Genomic DNA, 14061 nt, shown 5'->3' on the forward strand with positions numbered 1-14061 from the left:
AGAAAAAGAAAAAAGAAAAAGGAAAAGAAAAAGAATAGAAAAAGAAAAAAGAAAAAGAAAAAATAGAAAAAGAAAAAGAGAAAAAGAAAAGGAAAAAGAATAAAAGAAAAAGAAAAAGAAAAAGAAAAAGAAAAAGAAAAAGAGAAGAAGAAAAAGAAAGAAAAAGAGAAAAAGAAAAAGAAAAAGAAAAAATAGAAAAAGAGAAAAAGAAAAAGAAAAAGAAAAAGAAAAAGAAAAAAGAAAAAGACAAAGAAAAAGAAAAAGAAAAAGAAAAAGAAAAAGAAATAGAAAAAGAAAAAAAGAAAAAGAGAAAAAGAAAAAGAAAATATTTCCTAGGACCTGGAAAAGAGGAAGGATACTGCCTCTGATATATATCGAGAGGAAACATTAACACTTCCACAGCCACGTTCCCAGCTCGATAGTTGTGGGGTTGAGGCCACCCCAGGACGCTGCCAATGTGTATGTTAATGTTTAAAGATACATGTGGGCTTAGGAGCAGGTTAAAGTACACAATTAGCCCTGGGCAAGCCTGAGATTTCTCCGTTTCAAAACATAGGAAATGCTGTAAATACCATAGCAAATGCAATTACCAGAGCGTGATAAACACCACTTCGTTAGCAGGGACCACAGGAGGCTTCTCCTGTTTCAGACATTTCTGACAATGAGCAGGAACCAGAGGTCGATCCTGAAGTCCGGACACAGAACAGGCAGGCAAAAGCCTCAGGGATGCCTTGAGTCTGGGATTTTGTTTTTAGCCCTTCTTTGGCCTGATGCTTTGATGGAAGGAGTCTGCTCCTTCACATCCTCAACATCTGTAATGTGTTTCTTGAGCAATGACTGTAAGGATGCGATGCGTTCCAGTGGCTCCAGAGTGCCACTGACTTGGAGGCACCAGGACATTTCCCATCAGTAGTTCAGCTGCTTTCAGACATGGATTAAATATATGAGGATTGTGTCACTGGATGTGGTTTCAAGCCATTTTTGTTACGGAGGGCAAGATTTGAGCACAAAGTATTATTTTCAGGACACATTTAGTTGAGGATTCCACACCTTTGGGAAAAGAAGCAAGAATCACATTTGTTCCTCTGCCTTTTGCAACCAAGATTTAAGAAAACACAGGCTCAGTTAGGATTTTGAGGGACAGATCGTGAAGTGTTCACTCAATTGAAACAAAATGTGTCTGAGCCTAAAACACATAAAAGTAAAAAACTCCAATCATTGATGGTAGTAAAAATGCTTCCCTGGGGTCTTCTTAAAACTCTTTGTTTCCAATCCTTAGAGGCTTTTCACAGCATCAGCACTCATGTCCAGCATAGCTGTAGCTGTCTGAAGGGCACAGAGAACTTGGAAGTGATTTTCAGAAGAATTCACCTCCAGGTTGTCTTTTTTAATCCATCTGGTGGAGGTGGGCTTTGGATGCTACCTGGTACCTCCTGGAGCTACTCAGCCACAGCATGGGGGACATAGACCCTCTCCAGAGACAGCAAGTCACTACTGCCAGCACAGACATCCAGTTTGAAGAATAACAGGACAGGAACAGGGTGCTCTGAAACCCTATATAGCCCCTCCCACAGCCATGTCATGAGCCATGCAATGGATCTTTCTCCAGAGGCAGGCAGCAAAAGAGGAATGTCTTCTGACCCACCTCAATCTCCCAGCTTGACCCAAGCCTTGTAAATAATGGAGATTTCACCACATTAGTTGGCCACACATTTTGGTGGATTGTTTCTTCATTTCCTATTTCCATGAGTTATTTTAATTTTCTCTCACTTATGTGGTTATTTTTTCTTTACTTACAGATGACTCTCCTGCAGAGGTACTTACAGACCAACTTTCTTTCCCACAGATAATCTGTGTACACAGAGATTCTCACTTAAGACAACTTTTGTAGAGCATGAATAAACTCTCTCCCAGCCAACTCAGACCTCAGAGCTCTTTTAAGAGATGAGCAGGTATCTGGCCGAGGTGTTCTATGATTACTGTGACTAAGCCCCTTCCTCATTATTGCTCATATTCCACACCCCAGGATGTTGCTTTTAAGGTGGAAAACAGCTTCCTCACTCTGCAACAAAATGGAGCATTTTGAGTGGATGTGGCTGCTGTGTTTTTGCTTCAAAGGCTCTGAAATAGGATTTCTTTCTCCATGTAAGGGAAATTAGGACTTAAAGCATCTGAATTTCTATTCCTATCCTGAGCCATTGTAAGTACACACTGTTCCTCCACTTTGACTTTCCTTCCTTTCTCTCCCCAACCACCATCCAGTTAAGCAACTAAATAGTTTTCCACAATAAAAAATCTAATAAGCAACATCCAGAAGAACATATTTGTGTTTGTACCCTGTTTAAAGGCTCTGGAAATACAAAAAGAAAGCCAAACAAACAATTATGCTCTGAAATTGGTGTACAGCAAACACAAATGAAAGCAAGAAACTCATTGCATTTTGAGGAAATGGAGAGGATGCCAGTCACCATTCACCTGAAGAAGGAAGCCAGACTTCATACCACCAACATGCTCTGTTTGAATGAACAACCAAACCCCAGCTGCTCATGTGTCACCTATCTGAAGGAAACTCCCTACTCAAAGTACAGCACTACCTGCGCAATAACGCTGGAAGTCACAGGATGGGAAGGGCACAGAATTTCAACAAATAAGTTTACAGGTAAAAAAATAACTCAATAATCGGCTGTTTCTAATTCCAGAGGGTATAAATCCAGGATCAAAAATAACTGTCTCCACTGGACTGGGATACAGAGCCCAACACACCTGCCTTGCTTTTACCTTCTGCAGAATGGAAATAGTTCTGCTGCCCCTGCATAGTGAAGAAGATGGGTCAGTTTGAGGATAACAGCCATGTAAACAGCAGCTTGCATTTTAGTCCCCCATATCTCAATATAAAACATTGCACCAACATTCCCCCTTGCAATAGCTACTGGTTCCTTACTGATCTAGGAAATGCAAAAATACTGCAGAACAAGTCCATGAAGTGCTTTCAGGTCTCAGGAAATATTTTTTTCCTTGCTTGCTCAAAAGTTTTTTTGGGCAGAAATTCAGACCTGGCTTTTTAGTCATATTATTTTCCTTTTGTATTTTACAGTGTCATGGAAACTTGTTTCTCCCTTGGTGTATTTTTCCCTGCTGTCATTCCTTTCACAGATAACTCGACTAACAGTTGCAGCAGCCTTCTTCCAAAAATAAGTTGACAGACTGGAGCAGCAAAAGGAGGGAGTCACTGCATCAGCTGCCAGAGGCACCTGCAATGATTTCAGCAGCAGTCAGCTGCAATTGGTCCACCAAAACCCTATGTTCCCTGTCCCTCGAAACCAGGCACTTTGGTTTGTCACTTCACATTAGCTGCTGCAAGGGGCTGAGTGCTGCCAGGGCCAGGGGCCAAGCCAAGCCTGGCACCACACGGCTGCTCCTGGCCGAGCACAACAGGGCAAGGACACTTCTCCAGGGGAATTTGGAAAGGTCCTTGGCCGGCAGAGGCAAGACCGGCTTTAAAAGGCTCTGTCTGCAGCTTCCATTAGGGACTCAAACTCCTGCTGCCTCAGAGCCAACTTGGCTTGTCATTTGTGAAAATAAACATCAAAATGCATGGGTTGGGAGAAAATATGTCCCAAATTAAAAGATCTCATCTCCCTATAAGCCACAATGGCTGATCTGGTTACAGGCAGCATCACAGGTGTCCTGCCTGCCAGCTGCCAGCTGGATTTTGGTGGCTGTTGATTTTAATAAATGTTTTTGCTCCATCTTTTTTTGTGTATATCTCGCAGGTGGGTCAGGAGAAAGAGAGAAATTGAAAGAAAATACTTTCCCTGGATTCAAGGCCAACTGAAGCCAGCAACTAAGCCAAAGGACAGGTTTGCCCGCAGTGACTGTAGAAGCAGCTTGTGCATCAAGGAGAGATCCTGGTCCAGGACTCCTGATCCACATGAATCATCCTTTCCACCTGCTGACCAACACAAAGTATGGATTTGCACACAAGAACCACCCAACACACCTACAGACTCACAGATTTACAGAAGGGTGTGGTGGCTTCCAAAATTGGGTTGAACAACACACAATTTGGGTACCTCCCACATTCATTTTGGCAGTTCTTGTCCCAGAAAACTTGCCTGACACTCACTCTGAATGTATTCCCCAAAAGAGTTGGCCTAAAACAAGGTCTAGGAAAATCCAAACAGGTGAAGAGCCATGTGCAGCCAGCTCTGGTGTTTCTTTCCCCCTCCTGCTCCCAACCCAACCAAAAGTACTGGAATAGTCCCAGTGTGTTTCTGTGAGCAGGATGCCAGGACTCATATTTGAGGATCTTTCAGTGGCTCCTGGGCAAAGTCCATACCTCCACTCTCTGAGACTGAAACCTCCTGGGGCAAGTATGACTCGTAAGCACAAATGGATTCAAAAATACCCATGATCTGCTTCTTTGGACTGTACATCCTGTTTTGCCTTGGGTTAGTAAGATGGTACATCCACCTTAAGAACACCGACCTCAACTCTTCTCCTTGGAGGCCATGTCCCAGGTATCTGGGGAGCACCTTGAGTACACAAACTTGTGTGGAGGAAGGGGATTCGGCTTTGGACACAAGCTCTTTCAAGCACACATTGCCCTTCACTACTCAATTTCACAGCCCAGATCCCCACCAGCCCTTTCCCTACACCTCTCCCTTCACCCTTCGCAGTCTATGTGTGGTGGGATGTCCCTTCTCACTTTCCCACTCTGGGGAGGCCGTGAACAGGAGGGAAGGAAAGCAGAGGCATCACTCACACACAGGGAAGGAGACAATGGACTGAAGTCAGCCTCCTCATGTCTTCTTGTTGCCACTTTTCCCATGACAGTGTCATCTCCAGAGGGGATGGATGAGAGGTCCACCTCTCCCCACAATGCTGCAATTCCCAGCTCACTTTCACATGTGGGTGCTCAGGGTGGGCTTCAAACTTCCCACTGGCCTCCCATGAGGGAGCCATCACCCCTCTCAGCCACTTCTGTGCTAGCATAGAGGGAACGTGGCCAGCTCGATGAAAGTCCCACCTCTCCTACCTACACAGTGCCTTTTCCTTTGGCTAAGAGGCTTCCAAAGGTCAGGGGCTCCCAAAAAATTCTTCATCCAGCTAAGAAAGCACTGCAACAGGCTTTGTGCCTGGCAGCACCACTGCAAGACTTCCAACCATGTCTGGGCTGGAAAGCCCAAGGGTATGGCATCCCTGAAGACAGTCTTGGATCCGAAACAGAGCAGGGACAACAGGATCCCTTCAGCCCCACCTTTGCATCTCTCAACATGCAGAGCTCAGCCTGCAACTATCAACTACCTCTGTGGCCACCAGTCAGATGAAGAACCCAAAAGGTGTCCTGGGCCTGGGGTCTGTTCACCACCAAGTTCAAGTACAGCAGCAGACAGCCCTGTGCCACAAAATATGGAATGATTTAGTGCTTTTGGCAGACCTTCATTAAAGTGTGACTCTGGATAATTAAAAGCAGCCTGGAGCCATGTGGCTCTCCATTCCCTGCCAATTCCTGGAAGGATTGCTGCTTCACCCTTCGAGGAGGCAGCAGTACATACACACACACACACATACCCCTGGTTGTCTTGGCATTTCCTTGCTCGGAGGGCTGGAAACCGGATATTTTTAAGGATATTATGTACTTGGATGTGTCTGAGACACATTCAGAGAGAGCTGTGCTCTGGAGTAATCTGCATTGCTTGATAGGCAGCAAGATGGTCCAGACACGTTCACCAGGAGCTGTGGCACTCTTTGGGCTCCTCTGTTGGTAGCAGGAGGGTGCTAAGTGGGGGCCTCACCTTGGCACCTCCCCACCAGCGTGGCTGCCATGGGGGACAAGAGTTCAGATGGATGGGGAAAAGCCATTTCACACTGACTGTTCACAAATGATACCAAATCCAAAGCTTCCACATTACATCAGGTCATCTCTCCTGCATGGTATATAAAAATCAGCCTACCTACCCACAACAGAAATAACGTGCCTCTAAGAAGCAACCGGACACCAGAGATATCTCCCCATTTTTCTCCTGGGAAGCACTGTTCAGAACACCTTCTGGGTGTTATGAATATTATAAAGACCATATCAATGGAAACTTCCTGTGGATAAAGCTATCATGTATTCCTTTGTGATCTTTTATTCTGTATTTTATCAGCCTGAGTGCATGTGGAAAGATAGAAAACTGATCGGGATATGCCAATCAGAACTCTAAGAGTCCCCTACCACAGCCTGGGTGGGAAGATTCGGAAGAGTCAATGCCATTTCTGTGCCAAAAGACTCATGGGGATGTTACCCAAATGTGTCAATAGTCTCGTGGTCTTCCCTTGTCCCACACACTTGTCAGCAGTTCTTCATTTCATCTGATATTGCTTACATGTACTCAAATTAAACCCAGATCATAGGGAGGGGGTACACCCTGGGTGGGTTTCTGGGAGGAAAACAAAAGCGCTGTAAATCACTATGAAAACAACCCAGAAGTGATGGCATTTGCTATCATGCTATTAGGTTCATGGAGAAGCAACTCCACTAACCAATGGCAGGGCAAGAAACCACATGTAAAAGATTTTCAAACCTCTAGATATTGGACCTCACTTCAATTCTATTTTGAGGTCTTTCTGTACTGCCCTTGCCATGTAGCACTGTTTTGAACTGAGATTATTTTGTATTTCCCTAGTGCCTTAAGACCAGAGAAGGGAGGATCCCTAATGCAGCTCATGCCACAAGCAAACACCAAAAATCAGTACATGGGAAATAAAGAGAACTGTCTCCACCAAGCCAGGCTGCTACCTGCTCTTTTTCAGACCGGTTCTTCTCCTAAAACTGCTGGCTCTGAACTCCATGACCAGCATTTTCCAGTCTTGAAATTCATCTCCCAGCACTCAGAGCAGAGAGAGAACTCTGAAAGAGCAGACATTCTTAACTTTGAGAAAAAAATAGTACTTTTTCATTTAAATTTTGTGGATAACATGGACAACACAATTACTAACTTATTCTTCCCAGTGGCCAGGATTTGCATGACTCACAGAGCAGAGTCACTTTTGGCATCAGCAATGTCCATCTCAGCCACCACAGGAAGACCTCTGGCCCGTGCATCCAAGGTAGCTCAGGATCTCTCTGGACATGATACTATTTAATCACTTCCAAAATCAGGGTGGTCTGAAAAATTATGGGGACTTTCCCAACTTGCCTTCTTCCTTCCCCCTCTCCAGGGGCATGTTGCCTGGGAGATGGATTAAGAGAAGTCCCCACAGCAAACATCATGTGAACAAGCCCTTCTCTGGTAGGCAAAGAGATCAGGGATTTACCCAACCCAGTGGCTCCCAGTCCATGCACACAGGAGCTGCTAAAATACAAATAATTCTGAAGCCATTTCCTCTACTTCCACAGAGGAAGAATATAATTTAATTTAATTTTTGCTTTGTACAATAATGGCAAAGCCATTTATGCAATTACATTGCTTTTCTTATGCTGTTCCCTTTTCAGCTGCTCCAAAGTCTTCCCGGTGTCCCAGTCAGGTCATTAGGTTGTTACAGCAGCCATGGTGCCACCAGAGAAGAAGATCCAAACCCAAAGATGCTAAATAGATACTTGTAGACTGCCAGGCTAACCCACTAATTACCTTGGTTTTTATTTAGGACACTGACTACTCTCATAAAAGCTCTATTATTACCCAGATAAAGCTCTGGAGGTACCTCAGACGGCAAGTCCATTCATCTAAATAAATTGAGGTAACAGTATGGTTGTGTCCCTGCTGCTTGAGAGGAAAAGAGTCAATGCAGAGAGAGAGGCTTAATAAAAGGTATAGTCTCCCCCTGCAATCTTGCCAAGCCTAATTGAAGTTACTGGACTCCTTAATTTCCATGGACTTTATCTCAGTGCTCTCAGTGTTGCTCACGATTGTGTTGACACCTTGACATTATTCCCTTATTGTGATGCACGTGGGGTCATTTTGCAACTCTCCTGCATACATAAAAAGAGAGGCCAAAAGAGCACATTTCCTTACCAGTCTGTTGACAGAACCAGGAGTTAAAGCCCCTCTGAATAATAACTACAAGTGCTGCCAGAAATTTCTACTGTCCTTATTGACACCAGACCTCGAGTCACTTCTCATGTAATCCCTTGTGTGCAACAAGGTCTTCTTTATGAGATCACACAACCCTGCAGAAGGCCAGGAGGAGAAATTGCAGCCCCTAGATGTGCACTAAAATGGTAAGACTTTGCACGGGGGCTAGATTTCAACCCCAATGTGCTGCATCACCCCTTGGTTCTAGAAGCAACCTTGTGGAAACCACTGCAACAATGAGCTGGGGTAAAGCAAGAGGTCTGCAAACATCATTAAGGGGCTGAGAGAAAAGTCAAGATGAAGCCACATTAGTATTTGCCTCTGCAAATGTGGAGGCAAAATTGCAAGTGCCTAAAGAAACAACAGCAGGAGCTATTGTTGCTCTCTGACATGGCCAGAACAAGCATCTAAGTGAATTTATGAGATTGTGGGGTTATGGGAAGACTACGGAAAGCAGCATTTGGCTCTTAGCCCAGACTGCAAGGGGCTTAAAAATGCAGCTGGAATTCGCTTACAGCAAGAGCAGCAGGCCCAGGATGAGGAAAGTATTATATTCAACGAGATGTGCCTTGGGTCTGACCTCTTTTCATCACATGCCATGGTGCTTTCTGAAAATTAAAAGCATTTTCCCATGATGGAAAAGGCAGGTGGCACATCCCAGTGCATCAAAAAGTTCCTGCACATCTCTTTGCTCTCTTTTGCATCATCAGACACATTTGCTGGAAGGAGGAAAAGGTGCTGTCAGGGTTTTCCTCGTTTCACCCCTTGGGCAGCCCAGACAAGGCTGCCTGCATGCAAGGAGAACCACAGACAGAAGACACCAAGCAGGAGGACAACATGGCAGTGGTCACTTTTGGGTCACCTGCTCTGTGGCCAGCTCAGGCATACCCTGCAGAAGGGACCTCTTGCTGGGAGCAGTATTACATGAAGCAAAGACATTCATCCATCATGGGGTTTTCTCACATTCTGGCTGAGCATCCCAGAGCTGCAAACACAAGTTATCCATTGCAACTGCATGTGCTCCCAGTGCCAAAACCTCCCTTAAAGTGTCCACCCCAGAAGTATGTCAAGAGCAGGATTCAAAAGTCTTTCAGAGTATGGGATTCAGCTGTAAACAGAAAACTTCATCATTCGTTTATTCCAAACCTCCTCTGGCCTGCTGCTTTTTAAGGTGCCCCTGCATACAGCTGTTCCAACACCTGGAAGCAGGACCCTACCTACGAACTCCTGGAATGAGACCTACATCCCAGCTGCCTTCTGCTCTGAACACCTCAACATTTCTACCTCTCCTCTCTGACTGCACAAAACATCCATGATGTATTTTAAGTAACAGTTTATGTCAGTACACAGTGGCTAGTGAGACCCCTGACTCCTCACTACAGTGTGAGACAACCCTTCCCTCCCTGTCCACGCTCTCCACAATTTGACACCATCACAGAAACCCCCTTTGGATGTACCTAGCTCCCAAAGAGGTTTTTCTCAAAAACTTCAAGAATAATGCCCTGAGTTATGTTCACTTTCTGTGCCATGAAGCTGGCATACACCACAGATTTCAGCTTAGGAGCCAGCATGGGGCAGCTCGGCCAAGCACATTTGGAAACAGTAATTGCTCACACTGTGATGGGATGCGAGCAGACACGGTGGCAACTGGGAAAGCCACCACTGCATGTAACAAGGCAGAGAGAGGAGGGAAACACAAAAGAGAGCTGTACCTGGGAAGAGCTGAGAAACAAATTCCTAATATTGCAGAAGCCAGAAATGTCATCCCCTTCCCAGGCTGGGGCACACAGGCGTCGGGAGCCGGCGCTCGGCTGGGCAAACACAGATGCAGGAGCTGAATGGGAGCACAGTCAGCCCAAACTATTTTTAACTGGTGCAAAGGAAGCTTTTACTTTTCATTATGAAGGCGAGACAAAGTGTCCATCAGTTGTGCTGAATTTGTTCACTGGATGGGTGGGTGTTGAAGCATGTAAAACCCCCGGCCCCTGTCTGTGGGACCAGCAGCTCTAATCCCCCCCAGTCTGCTCGCAGCTGCACGGGTCAAAGAGTGCAACAGCTGAAATGAGCTTTTGATACATATACTGAGGGTCATCCCAACTTACCCTGCGGGTTTGTGCCTGGTGATTTCCATTAAAGCTGACTGGTGAGATTCACCTCTGGCATAAATGAGCACCAGCCCATCAAGGTCCCCTACATTTAGCTCAGCAGGACTAAATAAACAGTGCAGAGGCATCACAAGCAGACACAGGCAGTTGGATCTGGTGGTCCCCCCAACACCACTTTGCTCCCCTGGACAAAAATCTGTGGATTTGGCAGCACCAGCACCTTTACTTGCCAAGTATCTTGCTTGGGGCACTGGGGAACAGGGGAGCTGGGAGGGAGGAGGCAGGGCTGAGACCAGGGCTCTCCACCTCCCCTTTCTTGCCCAGACAGGGTTACAGCTCTGTGATTTAATTGTAAGATGATTGATGTCCTCTTAAACATCAGTTCCTGCTGCTGTCCCCACACATATATTTGAACAGCACCGTTCCACACTCCCTCCCCAAAATATCAGCAGGAAGAAAACCCTTGCTCACAGGGCATCCCAAGGAGAAGAGCTGTGTCACTGGCCAGATGGCCACAAAGCAGCTCAAACTTTGTATGCTGGCATTTGGCCAGGTGGCAAAAGGAAAAGGCTCAGCCTTTTGAATTCCCTCCATCCATCTCCCAAACAAGCCACTCATGCATCTGCTGTCATACATAAACATCATGCCTTGGGTGAATCCACAGAAGACACAAGCGATGACACCTGTCCTGTCCATCCTGACCTAGAGAGGTGCTTAAAATGTTCTCAGCTACCAGAGGAAAAACAAGGTTTGGCACTAAACCAGCTGTCCAAGTTTCCCTTTTTCAAAAGTATATGCACATCCAGGACATGCACACACATAACAGGAGGTTGCTCCTCTCTCCCAAATAAGTATTTATTAAAATCCTGCATTTATTACACACACTAATCCATAAAGGGGCTTAATCCCATAAAGGGGCTCAGAAGACACCAACAGAGGGTATCTTTGGACTTTCCATACTTCCTTAAGGGAGGATCCCCTACATGGTGAATTACGTTCTGTGGCCTCCCATGAAAGGAGAAAGAGACATTTTTGTCTTGTTCAGAACTAAGTGCTGGCATGGTGCAGACAAATCCTGCCCTCATTGCTCACATGAAATGTGCCCTCAAGAGTCTAGTTTTCCCCAGCTGCTACAAAGGCAGCTTAGGGCAATTAGTTCAGTAGATGTTTATGCTGTTATGTGGAGTCAGGCAAGAATAATCCCTTACAGTCTGTCATGGTCCAGGCACTGCTCTTGCTACATGAGATGAACACAGAAGTACAAAAGCAAAGCTCTGCTCCTGAACATTTCAGCCAAAGTTAAAAAATGAGGTCTAGGGATAGCAAATCCAGGAACCATCGGGATGGAGGAGGACAGGATCACAAGCAATATTATTTTCAACCTATTGCTTATGAACGAGTTGATAGCAAGCTTTGCTCAGGTCCATGGGAAGCTAAAGAGCTAACACAGAGGTCAGCTTTGAAAACAGTTTAATATCTCCTCACCAATGTGTTACTTTGCTAGTGATACCACCCAAGGAACAGGAAAATCAGAGACCTGCTGCTCTGCATTCATATACATATGTTCACAAAGAACATGGGAATGCCTATGCCCATTTAGAAAACAAGCACTGGAGACCAAATAAAACCCTTACCCGGTTGTCCTCTTGAATCTCCCAGTCACTGGAGAAGCTCAACACATGCTGTGCCTGTGAGCAGTTTGAAAACTGGAAAAGGCTGGCAAACATCCTTCTGTTCTCCTGGGTATCAGGGAAAATCGCCTCCTGGAAGTTGACTCCATGTGGCAGGAGGATGTAGTTCTCATCCATTCTGGAACACAGATTGCATAGGCAGCCCACTGTGACAATGAACAGCACTTTTTCTCCTGCAGAACTCCCCTGTCATACTTCAGCCTGGCTCAACAAAAAAGTCACACAGACTTTTAGCTGGCAAGTGGCTCTCAGCTCTCCTGGCACTTAAGTCACCAAAATGACAATGTCCACCATGGGGACTGGATCAGGCAGCAGCAGTAAGGATCTAACAGGCTCCTACCACCCTACAGACACCCATGAAATGAAATTCCATGAAGGAGGCAAATCTGTACTTTGGACCACAGTTTCTACTGAATTTGCATCATTTTGCCCTTGAGCCCAGAGTTTAAGTACTCCTTCAAACAGTCAATAAACAACTTGTGTCAATAGAATGTGTTTAAAGATGTAGCTGCAGACTAAGCCCTAGACAGCATCAAAATGAGTTTTGTTATGCACGCTGTGTAAGAATATAGCAAGTATTTCAAAACAAGCCACTGAGTAGTATTTCGCAAATGCTCTTGAATTGAAAGGTCACAGTGATGGCTCTGTTCCCATATTGTGGTTTATTTTCTTATTCTTTCGATGAGCCCAAAGTCAGGGTTTGGCTGGGACTCGGGAGAGTCGATGGAAAGCTATCGGGTGAATATTTGGGGATGGGTTTTAAACTCCCGTCCCAAACTTCGGCAAACAGGCGCTGGCCTCTCTCCAGCTCTGTGACCGTCCCGCCGTAAAAAACAAAAGCAGCAGCACCCACGAGCTACTCAACAGCAGCTCCCCGTGCATCTGCTGGGCGACAGTGCTGGAATACGATGGAGTCTGGTGTTTCGGGTTTTTCTTTCTCTGTGAGACTGGGTGGAAGTGCAAAGGAGAAGGCGCTGCGGGGAGAGCGGCAGCGGGACGGAGAGAACCCTCCGGGCAGGGGCGGGCGCGCATCCCCCGCCCGCGGAGATGCCCCGGAGCCGGGGGACGCGACATCCTAACCCCTCCCCGGCTCCCCCTACCCCAGGACTCACCGGAGGAAGAAGAAATAAGCGTAGCCCTGCATGACGGTGTGCGAATGGCAGGAGAAGTAGCCGAGGCCGGTGAGGTTGAGGCGGGAGCCGGCGGGCACCTCCAGCATGCTGCCCCACGCCTGGTCGCACAGCAGCTCGATCTCGGCCGAGTAAAAGAGGTCCCCTGCTCCCTGCTGGGGGCCGCCGGGGGGGCCCCTCTGCCAGGGCAGGTAGTTGTAGGCGCCGTAGGGGTCGGGGTGCAGCGCCAGCACCCGCGCGTACACGATGATCGCGGCCAGCTCGGCCCGGCAGCCCTCGCTGAGCGGCCGCCACTCTGCCGGCAGCTGGCAGCCCCCCCCGCCGCCCGCCCGGCCCCCCAGCACCAGCAGCAGCCCCAGCACCGGCACCGGCACCGGCACCGGCACCGGCAGCATCGCGGGCGGCTCCGGGCCGGGCGGGCAGGGGAGGGCCCGGGGTCAGGGAGGGTTGAGCGGGGGGCAGGACGGCCCGGAGGCGCTGAGGCTGCCCCGGAGGCTGCGGGGGACTGGGGGTGGCGGACAGCGCAGGGAGGCAGCGAGGCGGAGATGAGAAGGGGTGGGGGTGCAAAGGGGCGGGAGGGAGGAGTGGAGGGTGCCAGGGGCAGACACCCGGAGAGCTGAGAGCCAAGCAGGCAGGGGTGCGAAGGGGTGAAGATGCAGAGGGTCGAGGGGCAGGGGGTGTACGGGGGCAGAGATGCGAGGAGCAGAGATGCAAGGGGGAGGGATGGGAAAAGGCAGAGATGCAAATGGGAGGGATGTAAGTGAGAGAGGTGCAAAGGGGGAGGTGAAAAGGGAGGGCTACAAAGGGGAGGGATGCAAAGGCAGAGTTGCAAAGAGGAGGAATGCAAAGGGAAAAAGGTGGACAGGACGGAGACTACAAAGAGGGAAGACGTGAAAGAGCAGACATGGGAAAGGCAAGCACACTCCGGAGTGAGGACAGCTGCTGACAGGCACTCCCTGGACCTGGGGTGGGCACCGGTGGCACCCAGGGCTTTGGAAGGTGAAGGTGTGGCTCGTAGGGTGTTGGAAGTGCAAGGGTCCCAGGGGAGCAGGGGGCTGTGCACAGCTCCCCTAGG

At 47.6% G+C, this 14061-nt stretch overlaps 1 protein-coding gene across 1 annotated transcript in view; it reads right to left on the minus strand.

Moving 5' to 3' along the window:
- The window catches only part of CCDC3 (coiled-coil domain containing 3), a 35141-nt gene extending 21420 nt beyond the window's left edge, over positions 1-13721 (minus strand). The window contains exons 1-2 of the mRNA XM_042053043.1: positions 12969-13721; positions 11800-11974 (exon numbers count right to left, since the gene is read on the minus strand). Coding sequence (XP_041908977.1) covers positions 11800-11974; positions 12969-13381 — 588 coding nt within the window. The 5' untranslated portion in view covers positions 13382-13721. The remainder of the gene's footprint in view (positions 1-11799; positions 11975-12968) is intronic.
- Positions 13722-14061: the final 340 nt, after the last annotated feature.

The sequence above is a fragment of the Corvus kubaryi genome, unplaced genomic scaffold (genome assembly GCF_017639235.1).
Source record: "Corvus kubaryi isolate FWS band 111438036 unplaced genomic scaffold, C.kubaryi_AGA036_p1.0 135, whole genome shotgun sequence".
Lineage (NCBI taxonomy): Eukaryota > Metazoa > Chordata > Aves > Passeriformes > Corvidae > Corvus > Corvus kubaryi.